General features: G+C 44.3%; 1 protein-coding gene across 3 annotated transcripts in view; it reads right to left on the bottom strand.

The window, feature by feature from the left end:
- Positions 1-629: 629 nt before the first annotated feature.
- Positions 630-27,302, bottom strand: part of PTPRO (protein tyrosine phosphatase receptor type O) — a 130,551-nt gene continuing 103,878 nt past the window's right edge. For 2 of the 3 annotated variants that reach the window (XM_053405039.1, XM_053405041.1), the window contains 11 exons: positions 25,419-25,502; positions 24,082-24,117; positions 20,190-20,271; positions 18,938-19,028; positions 16,727-16,803; positions 15,410-15,544; positions 12,064-12,186; positions 11,130-11,284; positions 9,391-9,526; positions 3,917-4,035; positions 630-2,147 (listed from right to left, as the gene is read on the bottom strand). In XM_053405039.1, the coding sequence (XP_053261014.1) occupies positions 3,931-4,035; positions 9,391-9,526; positions 11,130-11,284; positions 12,064-12,186; positions 15,410-15,544; positions 16,727-16,803; positions 18,938-19,028; positions 20,190-20,271; positions 24,082-24,117; positions 25,419-25,502 (1,024 nt within the window). In that variant the 3' untranslated portion in view covers positions 630-2,147; positions 3,917-3,930. The remainder of the gene's footprint in view (positions 2,148-3,916; positions 4,036-9,390; positions 9,527-11,129; positions 11,285-12,063; positions 12,187-15,409; positions 15,545-16,726; positions 16,804-18,937; positions 19,029-20,189; positions 20,272-24,081; positions 24,118-25,418; positions 25,503-27,302) is intronic. The other variant, XM_053405040.1, reaches the window with a different exon arrangement.

Genomic DNA, 27,302 nt, shown 5'->3' with positions numbered 1-27,302 from the left:
ACCTGGCTGGTGGCTGAATGCCCCCCATACCCAACGTTAGGAACATTGGAAGCTGCCTCATACCATGTACATTGGTCCAGCTGAGTACCGACTGCACTGACTGGCAGCACCTCTCCAGAATTTCAGGCAGGGGACAATGCCACTCATACCTGGAGATGCTGGGGAGTCAACCTGGGACATTCTGCATGCCAAGCCGGTGCCCCACCACTCATTGACTTCCTCCACCCCAAATCCTCAACTTGCAACATTTCTTCCCAACTTGTAACCTCAGGGCTTTCCTCGGCATCCTGGTTGGTAGGTACATTGGCACTGGACAGTCCATGGCAGCCACAAATCCCACCCCAGCTTTCATGTTTTCACAACATTTAAGGTGAAAGGCTGCCTACAAACTTCTGGTTGGTCCTTCCCACCTGAACACCTTTAAGGTGGGGAAAGCTCCAGATATTCATATTAGGGGATTCCATTCCCATCTCACCTATGCTGCAAAGAGCTCAACCTGGCCCAGGTGGGTTTCACCCCCTGCCACACTGATACACATGCTATCCTCACAGTCCTGATCCAGTTCACTAACCACTGCATCACACTGCCATACTCCTTGAAACTGCCCTGTTTTTGCAAATGTGAGCATTTTTTAGTTCTTTCTTTCAACTCAGCCCACCTCCTGGGTATTATATTTTGCTTCCAGTAGTTCCAGAGCCAATCCCTTCAGAAGCTTTCCGTCAAACAGAAGTCAAATAAAAAGGGGCACAAATGAGAAAATGCCAGCAATGCCCAACCAGACAGCATTCCTGTCACAACGTATGACTCATCTAATCAGTACAATAACCCAAAGAAAAGAAGTGCTGTGTTATCCTAACTCACTTGGTTGCTCTCCGAGTGTTTTGCACTATGTCCTCCATCAGTCTCAGCCAGCCCAGCGCCTTGGGGCTGATGGGAAACGTAGTCCAAAACACCAGGTTGCCAAAAGTTGCACTACTGATTCCAGAATAAATGGCTTGCAGGGAACTGATGAGCGGCATACATGGGCAGCAATGAGGAGCAAAGCAGTCATTTCAATGCGCCTAGCATGCTAAGATAAATCCTCACTTCTGCACCTTTCTCAGGCCATTGGACACCACCGACGTGTGTTTACCACTGCACTTTACTTCCCTTCCCACAACATCGACAAACTTCCTAGTTTTGTGTTGTTTTTGTTTCGTTGGTTTTTTTTACACAGGGCGACTACACAGAAAACAAAACCAAGCCAATGGAGAAGGAAGAGGCAGCAAAGGCTCCTACTCAATGGGGATAGTGATGACATTTGGACCAGACTCGTCACCCAAAGTGGTTGTTTTGTGTCCATTCACAGTTCCACCCCGGATCCAGGCGCACAGGATTCATTTCCCCTCTATCCATAACACAGGCTGGTTGAGCAGGCTAGAAGACATTTCTGCTGAGATGCACTGATCTCCTGAGCGTCTCAAAGCGCTGTGAAATTTCACCATTGATCTTTGTTCTGTCGTCTCAGTCATTCTTTAAAACGTTGGCTGTGAAGTGAAGTTTTCTCACCTCCTCTGTTTTCTTCCCACCTAGCTTTGAGCCAGTTTGTTTTATGAGGACGGCTCAACTTGGAGGTTCCTCTTGAGCGTAGACAGTAGTATCCCAAGATCTTCTTCCCCCGAGATTCACAGTCTTCCTGTCCCTTGCTCCATGCTAATGAGGTATCATCCAATACCCTAGCCCTGCCTTTGACAGACCTCGCCAGAGTCACACTTTGAAAGCTCACTGTCGTGTGGATTGAGCCTTGAATATTGCACTTTCCTTAACCTTCAAGCCCAACCTGCGTGTTTACAAAATAAATAAAGAGAGGGTTTGTAAGAAGAGAAAGACAGAAAACCTTTCTGAAGCACGGAGTTGGATTTGGTCCAGTGTTATAAACGTCTAAAAAAAAGGTACAGAAACAAAATAGTCCATTACAAGACACTGCAGGTTCCTTAAGGCTATGTCTCCCCAGAGCTCCTGGATGTGAAATCTTGTCTTTCTTTTTTTTCACTTGTCCATGGGTACTGTTGTCCATGGCAAATCAATAAAACAGTAAACAAAACAAAAACCCCCAGAGAGAATTAAAATCTGAAGCAAGGGAAGATGGATGTCTTTCATGTTCTAACCTGCAACAGAGAAAGAAAGAAAGATATTGTAGCCTTAGTTTTAAAAATGAGCCATCAAATGAGCAAATATTATAGCAGGGTCATCAAATCAGTGAAATGCTTTTGCACTGATTGTCTATAATTTAACTTGGGCAACATGGAGATTGTATTTTATTTATGCTCTTGCGGTTCATGTTTTCGCTTTGGGATGCTTTGTGGGAAGCGGTTCACAAATGAACGAAAGAAATTTGGAAATCTAAGAAACGGCTGCGGGTATAACAAAATACCAATTTCACAGAAGAACAAGCTGGCAATGCTCAGACCTCCACCTAGCAGGCGAAAACACACAAACACACCACAAAAAACCATATGCTCCCTTTTGTGGTGATGGTGAAAGTGTAAGGTAAGTTTTCCAAAAGCTAATTCCTCACTGTGAAAGGGGAAAGCCACCTTTACTTCTCTTTTTCTTTCTTTATTGCAGGATCACACCCGGAGCCAAACAAGGCCCAGAAACACCGTATTTTTCGCCCTATAGGGCGCACCGGCCCATAGGACGCACTTATTTTCTGGGGGGTTGGAAATAAAGGGGGAAAAATTATTCCCCACCCCCCCAGCCCCAAAGAGCAAAGAAGCCAGGACAGCGAGCGGGATGGATCCCGCTTGCTGTCCTGGCTTCGTTTTTAGCCTCGGGGCTGGGGGTCCGGGAGTGAAGGCGAGGTTGCGCAGCCCCCAGAACGGGTCTGAGAGTGATGGCGAAGTTGCGCGCAACCTCGCCATCGCTCCCGGAGCTTGCCGGGCTGGGGGGAAAGCTTTCTGAAGCCTGGAGAGCGAGAGGGGTCGGTGCGCACCGACCCCTCTCGCTCTCCAGGCTTCAGCGAAAGCCTGCATTCGCCCCATAGGACGCACACACATTTCCCCTTTATTTTTGGAGGGGGGAAAGTGCGTCCTATAGGGTGAAAAATATGGTAAATAAACAGTCCCTTTGACGTTCAGACCCACCGACTCAAATTGGCATCCACTGATCAATTAACATTAGTAACACTTTGTATTTACAGAGCACAGCAGCTGAAAACTCTGCACGCATGTCATCACAATTGCCCTGACGCAGTTCAGAAACTTGCACATGTAAGCAGGGCTCAGGCAGGCATATTCCTGGCTGGACTGGGAGCAAATAACATAGACTGGAGATACATTTTCAAAGGAAGATGCAGGCTCTCTGCCTTGCATTGAACGGGAAGAGCATATTCAGATGTGCACCCCTATTTATATCCTTACATGTTAGCAACTTGCAGATTAATGTGTGTGTGTGTTAAGTATTATTAATGCTCCCTTACTGCAGAGCAGAGGGACACATAGTGCAAGCAGAAATCCTTGTGTTACTGATTCTATTTTGCTGCATACAGCCTAAAGGCTCTAGCTCCACCTGCTGTTGGCCTCCTGCCTTGCACCCTGCCCAATGGATACCGATCACCACTGGTTGAAATCCAGCTCTGCATCTCCTCCCAAGCAGTTGCGTTTGGCACTACCATTTTATTTTTAAACCTGGCTGTGAATGGGCAGCTCTAGCAGCTGAGCCTCTTACGTTGCAAGCACAGGTAGGACCCATCAAGCCAGCACTCCATGTGCACAACCCGTTTGCCATATGCTAGCTGGATGGGAGTATCTGGCTTCAAGGCATGGTCCTTGCAATAAATAAAAATGCTGGGGCTTTAATATTTATGACAGCAGCTGCTCCTGAGCGAGCAGTCAAAACTCAAGCATGAAAGCCAAAGAAAGCTCCCCGGACTCACCGCCTGGCCTGGAATTATGACTTGCTGACATTCTCATATATAACGTCGCTGATGCAGAACTGCTTCTTTTTCTTTAGCCACATTAATTGCACACACTGGTGAATAAAAATGTATTGTTCCTGCAGAGAGAGAGAGAGAGAGAGAGACCAAAAGGCAGTCTATCACATCCAGTGGGATCTGGTTTATGAACCCAGCCACCCACACCCATTACGCATGTGCTAAAAGCAGTCTTCTTGATCCTGATGGATCCCAGAAATGACATCAGCTTCCCTGGGACAGTTGGGAGCAAGAAATATATAAATGAATGTTATATGGACAGCATGAAAGAAAAGAAAAAAGGAAGAGGAACTGTTCTGAACATTTGGAGGAATTTTTCATATAATTCGTTGCTCTGTCAAGATTGGTCCTGGGGTCTGAACTGGTTATATTCTTTATCCCTTCTCATGACTTTCATGGCAGGTTTCGTTTGAGCATTTCAGGTTGTGTGACCAGCCTTGTCAGGGTCCAAGAGACTCCTTTGAAAAGCAGGCTTCCAGTTTTTTCCTATCTGCACGCAGCATTGGCCTTTGCTTCACCCAGAAGGCTTGAGAGCGATGCGGTGAGCATAGCCAATTCATTTTCCACTTCAGAAGGTAACCTGAGACCAGGTGAGTGGTGAGCACAGTGTGGTTTCAAGTTTTCTGTGGAAACATTCACAACCCTCCCAAGGCTGGTTGGCTTCCAGCTCCTTAAAGCGCACTGACATCTAGTGGCCGTTAACAGAAGTATTTCCCCTCCCTCAGATCAACTCTCTTTCGGAAATGAACCAATGGAGGGACAATTAAAAGAGGCAGAATTGTTCTTCCCTGGAAGTGCCAAACCAGAAAGCATGCTCAAGTCTGGTTATTTAAAGAGCATTCATAGTGCAGAGAAAGAGGCACACGATCAGAAATATGCTTTGTGGGGAGAGTTTTTGCAAAACTTTCCCCCTGCATAGGAGTTTCAGGGGGATTCTCACTTCCTGAAGCTTCCATCACTCACAGCTGTCCATGGAGGGGAATAATAATAATAATAATAATAATAATAATAATAATAATAATAATTTATTTGTACCCCGCCCATCTGGCTGGGTTTCCCCAGCCACTCTGGGCGGCTTCCAACAAAGATTAAAAATACATTAAAATGTCACACATTAAAAACTTCCCTGAACAGGGCTGCCTTCAGATGTCTTCTAAACATCAGGTAGTTGTTTATCTCTTTGACATCTGATGGGAGGGCGTTCCACAGGGCGGGACCCACTACCGAGAAGGCCCTCTGCCTGGTTCCCTGTAACTTGGCTTCTTGCAGTGAGGGAACCACCAGAAGGACCTCAGCGCTGGACCTCATTGTCCGAGCCGAACGATGGGGGTGGAGACAATCCTTCGGGTATACTGGGCTGAGGCCGTTTAGGGCTTTAAAGGTCAACACCAATGCTTTGAATTGTGCTCGGAAATGTACAAGATTATTCTGTGTCCAGGACAATTGTCTACCAGCTCTGGTTATCTCCCACTTGGGTTATTGCAATGCTGTCTACATGGGGTTACCTTTGAAGGTGACTCGGAAACTACAACTCATCCGGATGAGGCAGCTAGACTGGGAGTGGCTACTGGGACCATATAAAACCAATCCTAAAGGATCTACATTGACTCCCATTTCCAAGCCCAATTCCATGTGTTGGTTCCCTTCTCGGTAGTTGCAGCTGCACTGTAGAATGGCCTCCCATCAGATGCCAAAGAGATAAATAATTATACGCAGTGCTTTTTTCCAGGGGATACTCAGTACTGGCTCCGATGTTTTGTTGTTGTTAAAAAGCATGGCTCTTACTGTAACAACTTCATGGTGAGTACTGGCACCTATTTTTCTAGGGGGGGAAGCACTATTTATACGACTTTCCATAGACATCTGAAGGCAGCCCTGTATCAGGAAGCTTTTAATGTTTGATGTTTCATTTTGATCCATTATATTCTGTTGGAAGCCGCCCAGAGTGGCTAGGGCAACCCAATCAGAAGGATTTAGTGCAAGTAATAAATTATTATTATTGCTGCTGCTGTTGTTGTTGTTTTGAGGGAACAGAGGTGGGGTGAACCATTCAGATCTGCTGAACCAAATAGCTCAGGAGCAGATGTCATGGGCAGGTGGGTCAAACTGCTTACTTCAGAGGTTGGGCCAACAAGCTCAGCATTGAAAAGACAGGAAGAAAGCACAGTTTCATTTCAAAGGCATTATGAGAGCTCAAGGATGCTTTCCAGGTAAAAGCAATCAAGGATAACCCAGGGTAGCATTGGTGAAAGACCCAAGGGCCAGACAGAGAGGCTTGGAGGACCACATTTACGGTCCTATATCCCAAGCCTATATAGAGGATTAAATCTTGTGGTTCCTCCTTTGCTTGCTGACTCCCTCCCCGCTTCCCTGGACACTCCAGCCCCTGGCAACTAGTTCATCATATCCTGCTCCTGAGTGTTAAATACTGGCACGAGTTGGGGGTGTTCTTTAATCCAGATCCGGTTTGCTGAAGCATTACAAAGCCCTGCTGTCTGCTGTGTTTGTGCATGAGAGACAGAGAGGGGGGATGCAGTGATGCTCTGCCAATGGAACAGGAGGAGAGGCCAGCTGGCAAACAGCAGGAACTCGGAAACTGCACAGAAGCTGGCAGTCACTAGTGCATGGGCACTTTGGAGGGAAGCGAATTGAGCACCACTATGCAAACAAGTGGGTGGCATAGATAAGGGGGGGAAGGAACAGCAGCTCACCTGACAATACCCTGATCTGCTCCACAGAGAGGTACAGCGTGTCAGAAAGGTCTGGTGTATACACACCAGGGATGCGGAAATCTGTCAGTTTAGTTTTCTCTTTGGTTCTCATTTTACCATTCTCAAGTTGAGTTCTCCACATTTCTTTGTGATTATTATTTTTAAGAGTCTTCAGGAAATTTCATCAGTGCTTCAGTTCAAATTCCTCCAAGTATACAATTGTTTTCTTTGCAATTTTGTAAAACAATTTTCCCTAATGCCAAACATTATGGTATGCTATTTTCACTAATGCCCCTTTAGGCACACTTCAATAATCTGCATTTTCGTACATATCACTTGACTGGAGGACTGCATCGCAACATTCAGAGACGAGTGAATTTCACAGGATGGCTGTGTTTTCATTTGCATATGGTTTCTAGAAAGTGAATTGGGTAGATTTGCCTTTTAAATGTGAAATCAATCCAATTTCCCCCATTCCTAAGTTTGAGGCTCTTAACTGGGACTAGATATTGTGATCACATCAGGCCAACCACACTGGCTCCTAATTTGTTTCTGGCTTCAATGCAGAGTGCTCATCTTGACCTTTAAAGACCTCAAGAGCTTGAGACTGGGACCCCCGCAAAACTGCTCATCTCTGCACAAACCTGCCCATGTTATAGATCATTTAGCAAAGGGTTTGAGAATAAAATAAACTGGGAATACTGTGTACAGTTCTGATCACTGCACCTCAATGAGAAAGGATATTACTGAATTGGAAAAGGGGCAAAACAAATTGTGGCGATCAAAATAATCAAGGGGTTGGAACAACACTCCGGTGAGAAAGGGTTGCAATATTGAACGCTCTTTAGGAAAAAGGAGTGTAAGGAGGAGGGCATGCTAGGTAAAGGGACCCCTGACCATTAGGTCCAGTCGTGGCCGACTCTGGGGTTGCGGCGCTCATCTTGCTTTATTGACTGAGGGAGCCAGCGTACAGCTTCCGGGTCATGTGGCCAGCAAGACTAAGCTGCTTCTGGCAAACCAGAGCAGCGCACAGAAACGCCGTTTACCTTCCCGCCAGAGTGGTACCTATTTATCTACTTGCACTTTGACGTGCTTTCGAACTGCTAGGTTGGCAGGAGCAGGGACCGAGCAACGGGAGCTCACCCTGTCGGGGGGATTCGAACCACCGACCATCTGATCGGCAAGTCCTAGGGTCTGTGGTTTAACCCACAGCGCCACCCGCGTCCCCATTAAATTTAAGAATGGTGTGGGAAAGCGGAGAAGTCCCACCCTCTTGTCCTTGCTGTCATAATACTAGAAACTGGGGTCATCCAATGAAGCTGAAGGAGATTCAGGAAAGATGAAAGGAGGTGCTTCTCCACATACCACACAGTTCAGCTTGGATAGCTCAGTTGGTTAGAGCATGGTGCTGATAATGCCAAGGTTGCAGGTTCGATTCCCATATGGGACAGCTGCATTGAAGGGGGTTGGACTAGATGATCCTCAGGGTCCCTTCCGACTCTACTATTTATGATTTTAAGTGATGCAAGCCTTCCCCCAACCTGGCGCCCTCCAGAGATTTGGGGCTATAAAGCCTACCAGCCCTAGACAACTTATGATCCACTTCCGTACTTAAAGCTGCGCTGGCTGTGGCTGATGGGAGTTGTAGTCCGAGAGTGTGAGAACAGGATGCTGGAGTAGATGGACCATTGACCTGTGACCCAGTAGGCTGCATTGCTGTGTCCATATGATGCCTACTGCTGCTGCAGCATTCAAGCAGGCAGTGAGCAGGCAGCAGGCAGAGCTGTGAGTGAGGGTGGCCAAGTATTTGAGGATTGTCCTGCATCCCCTAAGCTAGTCTGCTGCCCTCGAGTGAGGCCGACACTGTCTCCATTCCAGCCCTGCCTCCAGGTGGCTTCCCAGAGGCACCTGGTTGGCCACTGTGGGAACAGAATCCTGGATAGATGGGTCTTTGGTTTCATCCTGCACAGCTCTTCTTCTGCATGCTAAGGTGTTCAGTCGAGCTCCTTCTTTGGGCACACACCTGAGGTGGGGCAGGTGGCTGCAGAAGAAAGGGTCTCCTTAGTGGTGGCACCGAGTGTGGAATGTCTTCCTCAGGGAGGCTCAGCTGTGTCGAATGGTTTCTTTAAGGTTCATTATTGTTTCACAAGATGTGTATCTCTTTAAAGGCCAGAGGAAATCAGCTGTGAAGCAGTATAGCAGGTGCTGTTGTGTTAATTAAGCTGTGTCAGCAATTGGGTATAGTATATAAAGAGCAGCATGTACCCTGGCGAATGGGTCACACTTATTGATATAATGTAATTTAGTGTAAAAGGAGTTTTTGTTTTTGTTATTAAAACCACACAAAAGTTACTTCTGCATTTCTTGAATGTGTGGTGTCCCCAGAACCCCTTCTGGAGCGCAACTAATCTGCAAAATAACCAACAACCTGGTGTCGATCTTGTTGTCATTTCAATGGCAGGCAAGGACTTTAAAAAACTTTCTCAGGCTTTTCAGACCTTCATGTGGCTTTGTGCTTGTTTCACTTCTGCAGATGGTTTGATGCTGCTCTGCCATGTTGCTAAATTTCAATTGTTTGGGTGGTGGTGGTAGTTATGGTCATTTTAACTTTCTGAAAGCCCCCTAGGATTGGCAGGGTATAAATACCTCAAACAAAACAAATAAATGCACCCCTTTTTGAGGGGGGAACACAGCTGAAAGTCTTACCTCTGTCTGTACCATGGACATCCGATAGGACCGCATGTCAGACACCAGCCCCAATATATCTACAAACTCGTGGTCCCGAATGTGCTGTAAGAGTCGGTCCAATGCTATAAAAGTCCCCGTCCGACCCACGCCGGCACTGCAAAACAGAGGGGAGCAGTGGGAATAGAGATGGGCACTTCTATCCATTTTTTGTTGCTCATTTATCCAGACTGAAGACCCACATTTCAACGTCAGTTTGGTTTTTTTCACACCAGTTTGCAAAATAAAACCAAATAAAAGCTCTAATGAATTTTATTTATTAGGCAAGTTTTTCCTCTATGTGATTTTGCTTAATATATGGAGGGGGCATTGCAAATCAATTCCGCCCTAAAACAATGCATTTTTGAACCCAGGGCTGCATTGCAAAATTCAGAGAAGCACACATTTTAAAAGATGGCTGTGTCTCGGTTCTAGTATTCTTGCAAAAAAAAAAAGTGCATATTACATAGGTTCACCTTCACATGTAAATCCCATCAAATTTATCCCTCATCCCTAAGTGAGAATGTGCTTGAAATGCAGCCCCATTTTGGGAAACAATATTCAAATTGCAAACATCCACCACCATCATCATAGGAGATTACTTATGCTACAGAGGCATAGCTGTCAACTTTCCCCTTTTCTTGCAAGGAATCCTATTCGGAATAAGGGAATTTCCCTGAAAAAAAGGAAAACGTTGACAGCTATGTGCAGAGGGCTAACTTTATGTTCTTCATTGTGAAGCTTCTTTCAGATGTTTCCTGGGAAGCAGTTCATAAATGAAACAATAACAAAACAAAACAAAACCTTCCAGGCATTTCAGGTCAAGATTTGCCAAAAGGGAAGAAAAAACTTTTCATATACAGTGGTACCTTGGGTTACGAACTTAATTCATTCTGGAAGTCCGTTCTTAACCCAAAGTGAGCATTCCCTACATAGGCCTTCCGTGTCCCTGGAAGTGGATTGCGTTCATATCCAGGGGCAAAGTTCACAACCTGGGAACTTCTGGGTTTGTGGAGTTCATAACCCAAAGCGTTCATAAGCAGGACTGTTCGTAACCCGAGGTACCACTGTATGCTACAACTGTGGCTAGAATATTGCTAGCACAAAGATGGAAAAATGTTGAAATACCAACTAAAGGAGAATGGCAAGGAAAACAGATGGAATACGCTGAAATGGCAAAATTAATGGAAAGACTTCAAGACAAGGGCAATAGAGACTTTAAGAAAGACTGAGAACCATTCATGTCATGTTTACAGAATCAATGTAAAAAAATGGACTCATTTGCAGGGTTTGATTAAACACTTGCAATTAACAAAATAAATTTAGGAAATAGAATGAGGATGTTGAAATGATAAGAGAATAATAATATTTGTGTTAAAAATATTAAAGAATAAGAAATAACCAATAAGCAGCGAGAGAGAATATGCCAAAAAACCAGAAGTGGAAACTGAGGGAAGTCGTGGAGGGGAGGGGGAAATTGGGGAATGGTATTTTTGATATATGTTATGATATTTTGATGTTAAAAAATGTAAAATTTCACTAAAATTTGTTTTAAACTGTTTTTTAAAATTTTAATTTAATTAAAAAAATTAAATGAAAGAATAAGAATACTAACAACAACAAATTGCGCAGCCATCTTTGTGAGCGCTTCGAAGGCATTGCAACAACCTTCTCCGCCTCTTGCTTTGCTAATGTCTTCTAGGCAGAGAGGAGAGGCTCACCTGCAATGTATGATCATGGGGCCTTTGCTCTTTGCTGCCTGCTGCCTGACCATCTGTACAAACTGCAAGATGCTTTCTGCTGCGTTTGTGGGAGGGACTCCGTGGTCAGGCCAAGCCGTGTAATTAAAATGCATCACATCCTGCACCTCATCGGCCTGGGGGAAAGAGAAAGAAAAGTGGCGCTTAGCAGCCGTTGCCTTTATAATTCGGTGACCACCATCCCCAGGCCAGGGATGTTTTGAAAGGTGAGAAAGGTAGCCATTGGAATTTACCTCCTGATGAAAGTCACAGTCCCTGGAAATCCAGATTGGGGCAACAGCAGGAGTAAAGGGTTAAAGCACCCCAACCCCAGCCAGGGCCCTACTCAAGATTGGCTGCTTTAAAATAAACATTCCCAAAATTATTATCATTATTATAATTTTGCAAATTTATAAACCTCCTCGCAGCCTAAGGCCCTCAAAGAGGTGTGCAAGATAAAATGAAAAATAAAATACAATATCCAAGAACAATTAAACCCATTTCTACAGACTGCAAAAACTATAAAGCCATTCCCATAGATGCCCAGTTGGTATTTCATCAATGACTGGGTCAAACCTCCAGGAAAGGCTTCTTAAACAGAAACGTCTTCAGTAAGTGGCTAAAACATCACAGCTAATTTCAGCCGGCAATCTATTCCAGAGGGCTAGAGCTGCAACACTAAAAGCCCAGTTTCTAGTATAAGCTATGTGCACTTTGGGGGCATGCAGTACTTTCAGCGGGGCCCCATCTAAAGCCCACAATTGCTGGGCAGGGGCATATATGGGGCAAGCCAGCCCACTATGGATACACGTTATTAAGAAAAGGGTTGTGTTTACAAGAGGTTTGAATTTAGATCCAAACATTGCAGGACTAACAACATTAGTAAAAACAAAAAAAACCCTTTACATTGACCTACATAGTTGATTCTGAAATTCCTAAAGACCCAATCCGATTGCTCTTCTTCAGACAGCATCTCCACTGTGATGTCCCCATAAGGAACCAACTCTTCCGTGAAAGGCCAATAGTGATCACATTTCACCTGGAAGAAAAAGAGTCAAGGAAAACTTTTCAAAGCCTTGGTAAGCATCCTAGCTTAAGCCCAAATCCAAAGGAGTTTAGGAGTAAATGCTACACCAGGCATCCCCAAACTCGGCCCTCCAGGTGTTTTGGGACTACAATTCCCATCATCCCTGACCACTGGTCCTGTTAGCTAGGGATGATGGGAGTTGTAGTCCCAAAACAGTTGGGCTGAGTTTGGGGATGCCTGCTCTACAGAAATCTGGAGCCGAGTCCCTAAGACAGTTGGATGGCACCTTTTATGCCTCCTTCTGGCAACTCCTGAAGCCAAGCTGGTGCCAAACGTATTGCTCTGCTTTCCTTTGAACCCTATCAGTAAGGTCGAGGGGGGGTCTTGTCGTCTGGTCAGCCCAGGACCCCCATACAGACTGCCCAGGAGACCAAGGGAAAGAGACGGTGGAAGAAGATTGGAAGAAGTTTAAAATCTATCTTAAGAACTGTTGTAAAATTAATGAATGCTAAAATGTTTTGGGTAATGCAAAATAGAATTGCAGCGATTAGCAATTGGATATGAGAAATAAGACCTAAAAGAAGTATTATATTGAAATTAGGGGATGCTGAAAAGATTTTTAACAGGGATGCAGAAAGGGGAGGTATGGGGAAGTCGTTGAAAGAAGGCTTAAGAAATGAAGGGTTAAGAAATTATACGTGTTTGCATGTTTGTATGTCTTGTATTGTGTTGTATTGTCTTGTATTATGTGTGGAAAAAACCAATAAAAAATTTATAAAAAAACATACAGACTGCCCAGGCTTGTGCCCTGATAGGTCGTTTTGGTGCTGCTAATGTAGCAATTTGACTTCACCTCCAGAGAGGCACTCTATTGCCTCTCAAAACAGAAAGATGCCAACTTTGTGTGCGCATGTGTGTATAAAAATATATGCACACAATTTCTGCTAAGGAATAGAAACATAGTTTTTTAAATAATAATAATAATAATAATAATAATAATAATAATAATAATAATAATAAAATTTCTCATTTATACGCCACCCATCTGGCTGAGTTTCCCCAGCCACTCTGGGCAGCTCCCAATCAAGAGTTAAAAACAATACAGCATTAAATATTAAAAACTTCCCTAAACAGGGCTGCCTTCAGATGTCTTCTAAAGATAGGATAGCTGCTTATTTCCTTCACATCTGAAGGGAGGGCGTTCCATAGGGTGGGCGCCACTACCGAGAAGGCCCTCTGTCTGGTTCCCTGTAACCTCACTTCTTGCAATGAGGGAACCGCCAGAAGGCCCTCAGCGCTGGATCTCAGTGTCCGGGCTGAACGATGGGGGTGGAGACGCTCCTTCAGGTATATAGGACCTTTAGGGCTTTAAAGGTCAGCACCAACACTTTGAATTGTGCTTGGAAATGTACTGGGAGCCAATGCAGCTCTCTCAGGACCGATGTTATGTGGTCCCGGCAGCCACTCCCAGTCACCAGTCTAGCTGCCGCATTCTGGATTAATTGCAGTTTCTGAGTCACCTTCAAAGGTAGCCCCACATAGAGCGCATTGCAGTAGTCCAAGCAGGAGATAACTAGAGCATGCACCACTCTGGCGAGACAGTCCGTGGGCAGGTAGGGTCTCAGTCTGCGTACCAGATGGAGCTGGTTTAGGAATAAACTCTACACAAATCCAGAGCAGAGTCCCTAAGACGATTGGATGTTGCCTTTTATGCCTCCTTCTGGCAACTCCTGAAGCCAAGCTGGTGCCAAACGTATTGCTCTGCTTTCCTTTGAACCCTATCAGTAAGGTTGAGAGGGGGGGTCTTGTCGTCTGGTCAGCCCAGGACCCCCATACAGACTGCCCAGGCTTGTGCCCTGATAGGTCACTTTGGTACTGCTAATGTAGCAATTTGACTTCACCTTCAGAGAAGCACTCTATTGCCTCTCAAAACAGAAAGATGCCAACTTTGTGTGTGCATGTGTGTATAAAAATATATGCACACAATTTCTGCTAAGGACTAGAAACATAGGGGGTTTTTTTTCTTCAAAAAAAGAATTTTTAGAAGCTGAATTCTGCAACCAGCTCCATGTACTGTGCATGGCAAGTACGCATACACACAAAAGAAAACCCACACAGAGTCTATTCCCTCTAAAGGTTTGACCTCTGATATGTAGCAATGTGATTACTGAGGGCTGTATTTCATTGTACGTTTTCCGTAAACCTGATTACACATGGAACGTAAGGGAAAGCATGTCATATAATGTGGAGATAAGATGTGAATGTAATCTTCTCCCTATTATAACAAGGGAACCGCTCCCCGGGGAGTCAGTAAACTGCATGCTGCGGGAAGCTAACATTTGCTTTGATGTCCCTACATCAGAAGTATGAATGGTTTTGGAGATAGTGGAGAAAATATATGTGTCTGTGCATTTCGTAGTACTAGAACGAAGGCCCTCAATGAGACTGAGTGGCAGGAGGCTTCAGTCAGAAAAAGAGGAAGCACATCAGGCCATGCGTAACTCTAATCCAGTGGAAATCACTTCTACAAAATGTGGTGATGGGTCATTAGATTAGATGGCTTTAATGTGACAGTGTGGTGCAGTGGTTAGAGCATTGGACACCACCTGGAACAGCAGGGATCAAATCCTGACTCAGATATGAAGGTAGCCTTTGGCCAATTACAGGTTCTCAATCCAAGCTGCCTCTCAGGACTGATTTAAGGATAAAACAGGCACAAGGAAGGACCGTTTACTTGTTTTATTGCATTTGTATCTCACCTTTCTCTCAAAGTAGCTAAAGGAGGCATACATGGTTCTTCTCCCCTTCCTCAATTACCCTGTGAGGTAGGTTAGGCAGAGAAGCAGTGACTTGCCCAGGATCACACAGTGAGCTTCGTGGCCAAGTAAGGCCATGGTCTCCCAGGTCCCAATCCGACACCCTTATCACTGTGATACACTGGTTCTCACCAAGTATATCACCTTGAACTCTTGGGAGAAGGGGTGGGATATAAATAAAATACATAGATATTAGTAAAATTAATTGAGTGTGGTTCTATTGATAAAAATTAGCCGTGACGACTAAATAGAACCTCCATGATTTGAGGCAGTGTATATTAGATTATCCCCTTAACACTCTATTTATGAGGACTATGGCATTCTGAATGACTGTAACCGAGAACAGAATTCTGGGTAAGAGGGAACGTAGATCCACTGCAGATTTCGAGAGGCTTGGAGGATTTTCCACACATACATACCCTTCTTTTCTCATTGCATTGTGTGAGCATGACGATGATTTGCGACTTCTGCTGGAGAACCATCTTCCAGAAGTCGTTCCTCGTCTCTGGCAGTGGCCCCTGGGTGGCGATGTACTCTTGGGGAGAATTGTAACCCTAAAAGAGAAAGCGTGTGGTGGCTCCTTTGGATTGGCTTTAGATTTGAGGTATTTCTTTCAAAAGCACAGGAACAACATAGGAAGCTGCCTCATACCGAATGAGGTGGAATCACCATTAAATGGGAACTGATTCAAATTTCGTCCCCACCCATTACTTTTCACACACATTTGCTCTCAAGTCAGCTTGGCTTCTCCTTCCGCAGAGCCATGCTGGGTTAGGACTGCACTTGTCCTTCCCATTTTATCAACTGGTCTTGACCACAACCATCACAGATTATTTTTTTGCACATGTCTGATAGTGGTTCAGAGCCTTAGTCAATCTTGGCAGGGACTTCAGTCCTTCTGCCCACTCCCCTCTTGTAAGGTTGCCTGCATGTAATTCCATCCTCGTGAAAGAAAAAGAAGAGGTATATTGGGGGACACTGTCAAAATATGCCTTCCTTTCTCTGAGGATCTCAGCTCCGTCCCGTTTCCTGAACAAGCAGGTCTAGGACAGAATGTTAAGAATGGGCTTTTATTCATCACTGCAAGCGGGCCTCACAACAAAAATGCAAGCATATGCTTGTAACAGTTTTCTCTCTCAAAATGTTAAGTGGTATATAAATTATCTAAATAAGTACGAAGCTTGATTGAGAAGCTCATACAGTCTGTTCCTCCTTAAGACCCCTTCCTCTCTCTGAAAGTTCACCTGCTACCAGTGCTTTTTTTCTTTTAAAAAAAATGTTTAGGGATACTCTCATTTTCCTACTCATATTGAAATACTGCCCCTCAATGAGGCCAAACTTAGATTCACAAAAATGTTTAGGGGTATGTGTACCCCTGCGTCCCACCCCCCGAAAAAAAGCCCTGCCTGCCACCAATATTCGGTAAATCCCATGATTATAGAGGTGCTTCGTGCATCATTTCAGCCTTTAAAAATGGATTCTGCTTGTAATTGAAATACATATACACACCTGCATTCCAAGGGAATTCGTCATGCATATGGGAAACGCCCCCCCTAATTTTGGTATGGTTCTGTTTCACTTTTAAATTGATTTTCACTCAACCACGTTCTCTATTAAAGGGGGGTGGGGAATATGTTGAAAGGTTTGGCTTTGCACTGGCCTGCGTCTTATTTTGCAAGCCACCACCCTCACCCTCATATTATTCTTTTGGATGCTTTTGAGTCCAGTTCACTTACAGGGATATAGTTGGCATTGATGTAATCTGAACCTTCTTCTTCATTCATTGAGACCAATCGAACTCGGCTGAAATCATCTGCAAAAGGAAGAAGACCCAAAGGTGAATGGAACTTGAAGCATCGCCACAAACCAGACAGCTCCTAATTAAACCTCTGAAAGCTTAAAGCATAAATTTGCAGATATTCTGAGCAAAAAGTGATGCTGCAGGCTGGCCCATTTAATGAATGCTTTGGTAAATTTGTAATCTTTAGCGCAAGGCAGTCCCTTCACTACTGTCACTTCCAAACATCCTTCAGTTGGGGTCCCTTGGAACTCATTAAGACTACTTAGGAATGTTGCATAGCTGAATACAGTGGTACCTCGGGTTAAGTACTTAATTCATTCCGGAGGTCTGTTCTTAACCTGAAACTGTTCTTAACCTGAAGCACCACTTTAGCTAATGAGGCCTCCTGCTGCCGCCGCACCCCCAGAGCATGATTTCTGTTCCCATCCTGAAGCAAAGTTCTTAACTTAAGGTACTATTTCTGGGTTAGCGGAGTCTGTAACCTGAAGCGTATGTAACCTGAAGCATATGTAACCTGAAGCGTATGTAACCCGAGGTACCACTGTACATATATATGCATATTCATTGCTAACAATTCTGAATCCTACCCAAAACAGAAAGGGTTGTATTCTATGCTAGTCCTACCCCAAGAAAGTTATTATACATGAATGAACTTTCAGTGGGTCTACTCTAAGGACCCCTCCGAATGACCTGCTGCTTGAGCATTCTCCCTGATTTGCTTCAAGAAAGCTTGCATGGAGGTGAAGCTACAAGGTGTGACCGAAAAGTTCAGTGCATGGTCACAGAAATCGAACAGCGAGAAATATTCGAACATACAATCAGCATCGGAAACCCACAAAATGCTCACAATTGTGTACAGAGATGAAGCTGGGACTCGAAAGACAGCGTATGAGTGGTTTAAGTGTTTCCGCGAAGGGCGGCAAACCATCAAAGATGACCCTCAGTCTGGCAGACAGTCGACGGGCAGAACAGCGGCAAATGTCAACAGAGTTCATGAGTTATTGATGCAGAATCGGTGTTTCTCCGTCCAAATGATGGTGGAAGAATCGCATATTCTGCGTGAAATCGTTACTGAGGTTACTGAGTTGTCCCACCATATTCTCCCGATCTGGCCCCACCGGATTTCTTTCTTTTTCCAAAACTGAAATCTGCACTGAAAGGGCACAGATTTCCCACCATTTCACACATCCAAGCTGCTGTGACGAAGGAACTTGAATCAGTACAAAACTTCTCCAGAAGTTTCCAACAGTTCTATGAACATTGTCAACAGTGCATTGTATCACAGAGGGCCTACTTTGAAGGCCTGGAAGGTATGTATGTTCAAATATTTTTTGCTATCCGATTTCTGTGACCATTCACCAAACTTTCCGGTCACACCTTGTATATCTGATCTTTATTGAGCATTCATTCTGATTTGTTTGTGGGGCAGCCAGAGGACAATGAGCAGTCAATCCTGCACTCATCCTGGCTTGCTTGCAGGGTCTTGACATGTCATCACAGTTGTCATTCGTTCATCCCACACTTTGCATTTCCTCGTAACTCTGCAAATTTCAAGAAGTCCGTTTTGTTAAAACAAAAAGTGGACTTCTTGCTCTAGGGCAGGGTTTTCCAAACATGGATTTCCAGTTGGTTTTGGACTACAACTCCCATCATCCCTAGCTAGCAGGACCAGTGGTGGGGGATAATGGGACTTGTAGTCCACAAACAGCTGGAGACCCAAGTCTGGGAAATGCCGCTCTAGATTGACGGAGCCGCTGAAAAGTGCAAATCTAACATTCTGGGATTTGATTGGACTCTCTTCTGCAAAATTCAGTCTGGAAGCAACCTTAGTTGGATACAACCCAAAGGAGTGAAATAAATTGGTAATGGAATAAATATAGGAAAACCAGCTCTTGGGTGATAATTCACATGGGACTTATGTTTATGGGCTCAGATCAGCTTACAAATGTTTCCTTCCTTCCCTCACATTCTCCCTCTAAATCAGAGGAAGAGAACAGTCAACTGAGGAAGTTGACCTCAGGTCCTATACATGTCACAGAATTGCTATGCATCAACCTGATTCCTAAGGGTTAGAATTGGTGTTACGGGTACCCTGGAGCGCACAAGTCAAAGCAGCCATAACAGGCACATCCCCACAATAACGTACAAGGGAGGATATTCGTGTAGCGATTTTTACTGCGGTTCATGGGGAGGTCAGCTGCAAAGTGTGGGATATCCAGCCCAATCAGCTTCAGTTCCTGTAGAAAACACAAAATAAAATGGCGTCATTAAGATAACCCATCTTAGGTCTTCAACCTACAAGTAGGTCACACCCAAACCAAGATGGAAGTCGTAGTCTAAAACATAGTGGATACAATTCAACATGGTGGATGAAATTCAACGTCGCACTCTTCCAGTTGCTTTCATCTGCACAAGCAATTCAGTTGGCCAAACAGAACAATCCCCCTACCCTGTTCTGGGGGTTCTCCTGCCCCAACAGAGCCAATTTCATGGGTGTGGGGGGAGCACAGGAGAGGAGAGGGGTAAAAAGTCCCATTGCACTAGCAAAAATTGCACTTGTGCAGGGCTTCTGTTGACAAGGTGGGATATTCCTAAATTTTACTTGGAGTATACCCACTGAAATTAATGGGCATGGCTAAGCTAGGTTATTGATTTCAATGGGTCTACTCTGAGTAAATCTTACTTAACCACCACTACTGAATGGATACTGTTAATGGAAAATAAATTGCTGCTCAGATGGAGGGGGACTTGTGCTGGGCAAAGCCATCTTGAAAGCTGAATGCTTCCTGTGCGCTACCAGTTAATGAACTGCAAGCCATAAGCTATTCAGATAGTCCTTGTTCCGGTTCTCTATCAAGCCAAGGCTGAAGCAGGGTCTATGCATTGCATAAGATGAGGCAACAGAATTCCAAGTAGAACTACTTTAGACAACAAGGGAGTGTGTTTGCACGTGTTGTTTTAATGCTTCCCCATCTAACAAACCTCCTGGCATGAAATAAACTAGCACATCAATGAAAAGGAATGTAAAAAACATTACCTGCTAGATTTCTTCATGCAGGGGGATTTAAAGAAAATGTAGGCGAGCTTCTAAAAATGTAATCTCCCACCTCCACTCTGCAGTGTCAAAGCTCAATGATGTGCTGGTTCAAATCCCTGCGTAGCCATGAAACTCACTGGGTGACCTGGGACCACCACAGCCTCTAGCCTACTTCAAAGGGTGGTTGTGAGGTTAAAACTGGGAGGAAGGGAACCATACATACAACCTTCATCTCTTTGGAGGAAAAGTGGGATATGAATGTGATAAATGATGAAAGCGCCGCCAATTCACTCTCTGTCATTCCATTCTGCACAATTTGCTGAGTTACATCTACCAAGCTAATATCCACGTCAGGACATACCTCAAACTGCAGAGAGAATTTGTAATCGGAATCTTTCGCCATATCTTTGATGTAGCTGTCAAAATCATCCAGCTGGACGGGACTTTAAAAACAAAGATATAGCATGTAACAAGCGAAACAGAAGGGGGAAACCAGATAAGATATTCATAAGCTAAGAAAGAGAAAGAAAGAAAGAGGCTGGATGAATAAAAATAGATCCATCCCTTGGTGCCTAAAGAAAAGTAGCTTTGGTGCAGGGAAAACCCCCTTGAAGAGGGCATTCCAAAGCAGAGGGGGCAGAATTCAAAAAACCCTCACTGAATAAAGAAGCCTTTCCAAACCCTGTGCTCTCCAGATATAAAGGTAAAGGGACCCCTGACCATTAGGTCCAGTCGTGGCCGACTCCGGGGTTGCGGCGCTCATCTCGCTTTAGTGGCCGAGGGAGCTGGTGTACAGCTTCCAGGTCATGTGGCCAGCATGACTAAGCTGCTTCTGGCAAACCAGAGCAGCATACGGAAACGCCATTTACCTTCCCACTGGAGTGGTACCTATTTATCTACTTGCACTTTGACGTGCTTTCGAACTGTTAGGTTGGCAGGAGCAGGGACCGAGCGACAGGTGCTCAACCCGTCACGGGGATTTGAACTGCTGACCTTCTGATCAGCAAGTCCTAGGCTCTGTGGTTTAACCCACAGCGCCACCCGCATCTCTAGATATAGGAAAGGCTAAAACTGAGTGACAGAAGGGCTCAGGCTGAGTCCAACACCCAGCATCTCCAGGAAGGATTGGGAGTGACCCCTGTCCAAAAACCTGAAGAGTCACTGCCAGCCAGTGTAGAAATGATGGTTAACATGTGTGGTTTCTTCATGGTTAATAAACCATGGTTAAGCAGCTGGGCCAGGTTCAGGTGGTGGTTTATAACCATGGCTTAGAGTTATGTGCCAACCAGACTTCCTATGCGTTCCTTTCACATTTTCTGCAGTTCCCATAATGCTCAGCGGCCCCAGCTAATGCTAATTCCATTTATTAAAAAGTACATTTTAAATGCCAAGATACATTTAACATCAGGTTTAATTTATTTTTCTATTTCTAGGGATGAAGAAAATATACACCGTCAAATCTTGTGAGGTTTCTTAGGAGGCTGACTTAGAAAGTGCCAACATTTAAAACTGAAGCTGAAAATATCCAGCTCTCCCTTCCGTTTAAAAAAGCACAAAACCTCTAAATGTCACCCACATGTGCAAATATCTAATACTATAGCATCGGACATCAAATTATGAATTTGTAGTAGCACTCAAGAGGCTGACATGATCTAGCAAACCACAGCTGACATTTCACAGCATCAGAAATGGCCACAATCAATATCTGACAGTATCTGACAATGGACTTGCAACAGCATTTAGTGATATTTGTACTAATGGTTTCATTCTTCCCAACTATAAGCACCCTGCTGACAGACAGACGGAGAAACTGTGAACCACTGATGTCAAATTTTGACTCTGAAACTGAAATGTCAAATGTTGATGTCAAAATCTAAAGGGTAAAAATCCGAAAACCATCCAGATTTTTTATTTCCCACAATTTTGTCTCAGCTCTGTAAGCCTTTGTGTCAGGAAATCAGTAACAAAACTATAAAAAAGCCCATATTGTCCTTGATCCAGCTAAAGTGAGGCCTGCAGATAAAGTGGCAAAACTGTGTCTGGACTATACCACTTGACACTTCAGGAAGGGGCTCACATGGTTAAATCACCGGTATTCGCTGTTGTTGCTTTCCGTTTGCAAACGATACATAATTATTACACACACACACACACACCACAATTTGCATTGGGCTTCCTTTCCATTGAAATAATTGGGGTTGAATAATGTAACAACACCACAATTTACATAATGTATGTAATGGCTTACGTAAATGACGTAAGTTTCAAAAATTTCACCTCATTGGACAGAAAGAGGAATAATGTAATTTTTGGCAGAACATGAACTGCAGCAGACTGGAAACAGTGCTGCAGGCAACAAATATAGAGCAGAATGAAAATTTATGCCTTCTTACATATCTAGTTCCAAAACAGGTTCACCACCTCACTGGTCTTGGGGCTTAGTTGTTACTTTCAATGGAACACAGACAAGAATAACTTTAACTGGATCAGGGCCACTGTGGAAACTTGCCTTAATTTGTTAAATTTATACTCTGAATAATGAAGAAGAGGCAAACAACTTTATCTCGCCTGATTATTCATGTTCCAATTAGCAAATAGTGAAGCATATACACACATTCCCCCCATTTCCTTGAAGCAGCAAACCCCAAGGAACTTGTCTCTTATCAACAGTTAATTACTCCTGTTTACCTGTTAGCATTAATGATCCAGTGCCTAATTAGCAACTGCCATTAGAGCGCTGTGCTGAGAGAGGGGAACGGCACTGATAACACATACGTTGCTGAGATTTTTCACATTTTGTCATTGTTAATGAAAGGCAAACCCTGTCAGGACTGTAAACTTGAGATAATTGATCTTTCCCTAATGCCTAATTTTCTGCCAGCCAGGAACATTTTTATCGTGCAATATCTGTGGCGAAGATTAAGCAGGCACATACAATTTTGTTTTGCTTAAACAAAACAAAATATGTATTCAGTGACATATTTGGGTTTTGAGGACCCTTGGGCAGGAAAACCCAGAAGCAGCATCAGAGCTGAGGGGCCTGTTGAGCCCCCAGTGGCTAGAGCTGCTAGCTTTGCTTCCCCCAGTGCAGCGTCTGAGAAGTTCCACCACCCTGTGGCATTGTGGGTAAAATAAAAATGGCAGCACGATTTGTCAGCAAAGATGCGTGGTAAGTCCTTCACCCACTTTTACCCCCTAGAGACTGTTCTCATCATTGGACATTGGTTTAAAATGATTTGTATGCTTAAATTAAGATGTATATGGATGGTTACTGTATTCTTCATGTGAGCTGAAGAATACCTTCCCAGAAGACCCCAAGAAACTACCAAACATAGTTGGACTCCAGTTCACATCAGCCAGCAGTGGTCAGGGATTATGGGAGTTATAGTCCTGCAGTCAGAGGGCCAGAGATTCCCCATACCTGCCTCTGATAGTTGGACGAATAGTCCGATTCAATATATGGGAGTTCCATACGGCATATGCATTAGCAAAGGGGGGACTTGGTCCCTTTTCACTTCAGTGATAGATGTCTGTAAGGCAGGGGTAGTGAACCTCAGGCCCAAAGTCTAGTTATATAAATTTAATCAATCAATTAATCAATTAAATGTGGCCCTCCAGACCTGTATTGAGCTCTCAGGACACTGTCTAAGCCAGAGCCCCTTCCAGGCCCTATTTTCCAGGGACAATCTCAGATTTACAGAAGCTTTTCCTGGTTTCTGATTTGATCTTGGAATGTCTCACCTTTCCTTAGGACGCCCCTATTTTCATCGGAGAAATGTTGGAAGTTATGGAGTTATACCACTCCCCCCGAGCCAAGGAGATAAGTAACTATACAACCTTTAGAAGACATCTGAAGGCAGCTCTGTATAGGGAAGTTTTTTAAAAAATGTTTAATGTTTTCTTATGTTTTTATATATGTTGGAAGCCGTCCAGAGCGGCCAAAGCAACACAGTCAGATGGGTGGGGTATAAACAAACAAACAAGCAAAGGATTGACAAGTGTGTGTGTGTGTGTGTGTGTGTGTAGCAAACCACTGAGTTTTGTGTGGCTGGACCACAGTTTACTGCCTGAGCCTCATCCATTGCTCCTCCCACTTTTGCTTCTGGCCCTGCTCACGCTTGCATGTGGCCCCCAGAATGTGTCACAGGATGAAATATAGCCCTTGGGGTTAAAAAGGGTTTCCTGCCCCTGTTGAGAAGAGACGCATGAGGGCAACAATGACATTTCCATTAAGTGTTACAAAATGGACATACTTGGTCAGTTTCCTCTTCTTCAGTCCGTTTTTACTCCTGAAAGAAGAAGAGAATGCTGCGGTTACCTTTTGACAGCCATTTTCTGGATGGCAACAGCGTTAATCAAATGCTGTGAAACAAATCTGCTAACACACACTTGAGGACACACAACGTTGTAAGAAATTATTTCTAAGCCACTTCTCCTTGGTTCATGCCCAGGTGAAGGAACAAAACCTTAAATAAAAATGGAATCAGGAGAGATATGCAAGCTGAGCGTCTAGTAGGGACCCGGTTTATTAAAGGAGCTATTGCAATAACGACAGCTGCTGTAAACCAGATGTTCGGAGAACCACCAGTTAGGAGAACTGCCCCGAAGGCACATTTTAACAAGGCTTTCATAGTGTTTTTCAAACACAATACATCATTAGCTTATAGAATGCATACATCAAGAGAGGTCACGGGTCAAGGGGTTTGCACACGGCAGACATATTTAGTTCATTTATGTAACTGAATGATTAAAATTGGGCAGATCTTAAAAGCATGCCGGTTAATGGGGGGGGGGGGAGGGGAGAGAACCATTGCCCTTTTGGAACAGGCAATGTATAATGAGCATATAACCTGAAAGAACATTTGCTTTCCTATAAAGAAACTGCTGGATACTAGTCACATCAGGGATGGGTGAAAGTTTAGCCATATCTCACAGATTGTATGCAAAGTATGCAGGGTTTATTCATTCATTTAATATCCTGCCCTTTTCCCCCATAGCAGGCCAGGGCAGCAAATGTATCAATCATAAAACTTTTATTTCTAACTTTCTAAAAACAGTTTACAGATTTCCAAAACCAGGTATCTCAGGCTTTCCAAGAACAGTGCATTTAGGCCATCAAATCTCCAAGTAAACAGGGATGTTTACTGCCACTGAAAAGGCCATCATGGGTCAACACCAACCAAGGAGCCCCCAGTTGGCACCCCCTGTTGGCAAGAGTATCCAACGATGTTGTCCCATTCACGGAAGGACCTCTGCTTGCCCATTTCTCTCTCCTCACTGTGTGTGCCCCAGATTTGCTCTTTGGGAGAAGTTCGGCTGTGCAAGTGGAAGTCCTTCTGCAAACAGAACAGCTTTGTCTGATACAACCCTGAAGTTTCTTGGGCATGTGCAATGCCCCCCCCCAATTTCCTCCCTACCCAATCATAAAATGTGTGCAAGGGGCAAAGTTCCCTCTTGCTTTTGTATTTCAAGAGTTGAACTCCGCTTTAACGCCGAGAACATATTCAACACAGATTGAGCAAACCTAGCAGGAAATGAAAACATTTTGGTTACAGTCGAGGAAGAAGCAAGCTGTTTGATGCAGACTTACCAAGGGTTAATATAAAACGCCAAGAGATAATCAGTCCATAGGCAGGAAGGCAACAGAGTTAGGAAAGCAAAGACACTCCTACGCCTGTGAGTATTAATAGATAATATGCAGAGAGATTAACAATTGAAGTCAGGAGGATTAGTATGACAAGCAAGAGATCAATAGGTCACATGTTAAAATCTAGACAGACAGCCTGGAAGAAGAGGTAGGGGTGTTAGAGGCCCTAGCTAAGACCATGGGCATAGTCAAGGCTATATAATGAAAAAGATGAATTGATCCCTATTTTCTGGGGTGCAGCAACCAACTACACTGCGTGGAGTCAACCAGCTACTCCCCACACTATTCACCCACAATCGTATCCCCTTTTAAACCTCCCCAGGGACCCTCTTGCAACCCCAGAGGCTCAAATAAATTCATAGCATTGGGCTGCTGCATTTGGGGTTCCTTGTTAGCGTAACTCCAGCTTGGATCATTAATTAGCTAGAGCGTTTGATCTTCCGCCTTTGGTGCCGTATCAAAGAAGCCCCCCGAAAAGAGGAGTAATGATTGCTGCGGAGGGCTCTCTGCTTCTGGGAGCTCAAAGAGGGAATAAAGGTTGATTTCCGCTTAGTTCATTAGCTGCATCAATATTTACAGGGCCTGCTGGTGGCTTTCATTCAGTTTGGGAAGTTTTTATCATCAAAAGACTTGCTTTGGAGCCATATCAAATCAATTTTGCCAGTTGCGCCAGCCGGCTGCACCTCATAAAATCTGCAAAATACCTTTCTGTCTGCCTGCTCCCCATACCAGCCCTTTAACTGATTGGCCCATGGTTTTGGGGTCTACCACTGTTTGGGGGAAGCACATGCCTCACATGGTGATATCCGGGGTATCATCTGCACATCACGGTAAGCCAAAGCTGGTTTCCAGATGAGCTAATCAACGCATCAGTAACCGCCCGAGGGCACTCACAATTCAGAATAGGAGATGAGAGAGTTATATAATATTCTAATATAATATAATATAATATAATATAATATAATATAATATAATAATATAATATAATATAATATAATATAATATAATATAATATAATATAATATAATATAATATAATATAATATAGGGACGTGGTTGGTGCTGTGGGTTAAATCACAGAGCCTAGGACTTGCCGATCAGAAGGTCGGCAGTTCGAATCCTCGCGACAGGGTGAGCTCCCGTTGCTCGGTCCCTGCTCCTGCCAACCTAGCAGTTCGAAAGCACATCAAAGTGCAAGTAGATAAATAGGTACCACTCTGGCGGGAAGGTAAACGGCGTTTCCGTGCGCTGCTCTGGTTTGCCAGAAGTGGCTTAGTCCTGCTGGCCACATGACCCGGAAGCTGTGCGCCGGCTCCCTCGGCCAATAAAGCGAGATGAGCGCTGCAACCCCAGAGTCGGCCACGACTGGACCTAATGGCCAGGGGTCCCTTTATCTTAATATAATATAATAATATTCTGAACTGATTTTTTTAAATCTCTTGCATTTCAAGGTTACCAGGATTGCTCAAACATGAGGGATCTCAAAGGAGCTTGCAAGCACAATTGTTCTAGCTCAGCCCTCTAGAGTGGGCTACTGGTTTAGATCTAATGGGACAGGAAGAGAGGAAGATGCTGTAGACCTAGTCCATACTGCCTGCACTGACTGGCAGCTGCTCTCCAGGAGTTCAGATTGAGGATGTGAGGATACCCAGAGCTTACAGGGTTAACAGCTCAGAGGGAAATGATGTCCTGTCACTGGGGGTGTGTTCGCATCTTTGTTATGTGAACGTTTTACTTTCTGTTTTGGCTGCGACAGGAGAAGCATCATACCTTCGCTATCTCCTGGTTGTTGTTTTGCTGATGTACAATAAAGCTTCGTAGAATAGAA

This window comes from Podarcis raffonei, chromosome 10 (genome assembly GCF_027172205.1).
Source record: "Podarcis raffonei isolate rPodRaf1 chromosome 10, rPodRaf1.pri, whole genome shotgun sequence".
NCBI lineage: Eukaryota > Metazoa > Chordata > Lepidosauria > Squamata > Lacertidae > Podarcis > Podarcis raffonei.
This window is presented reverse-complemented; position numbering and strand designations above follow the sequence as displayed.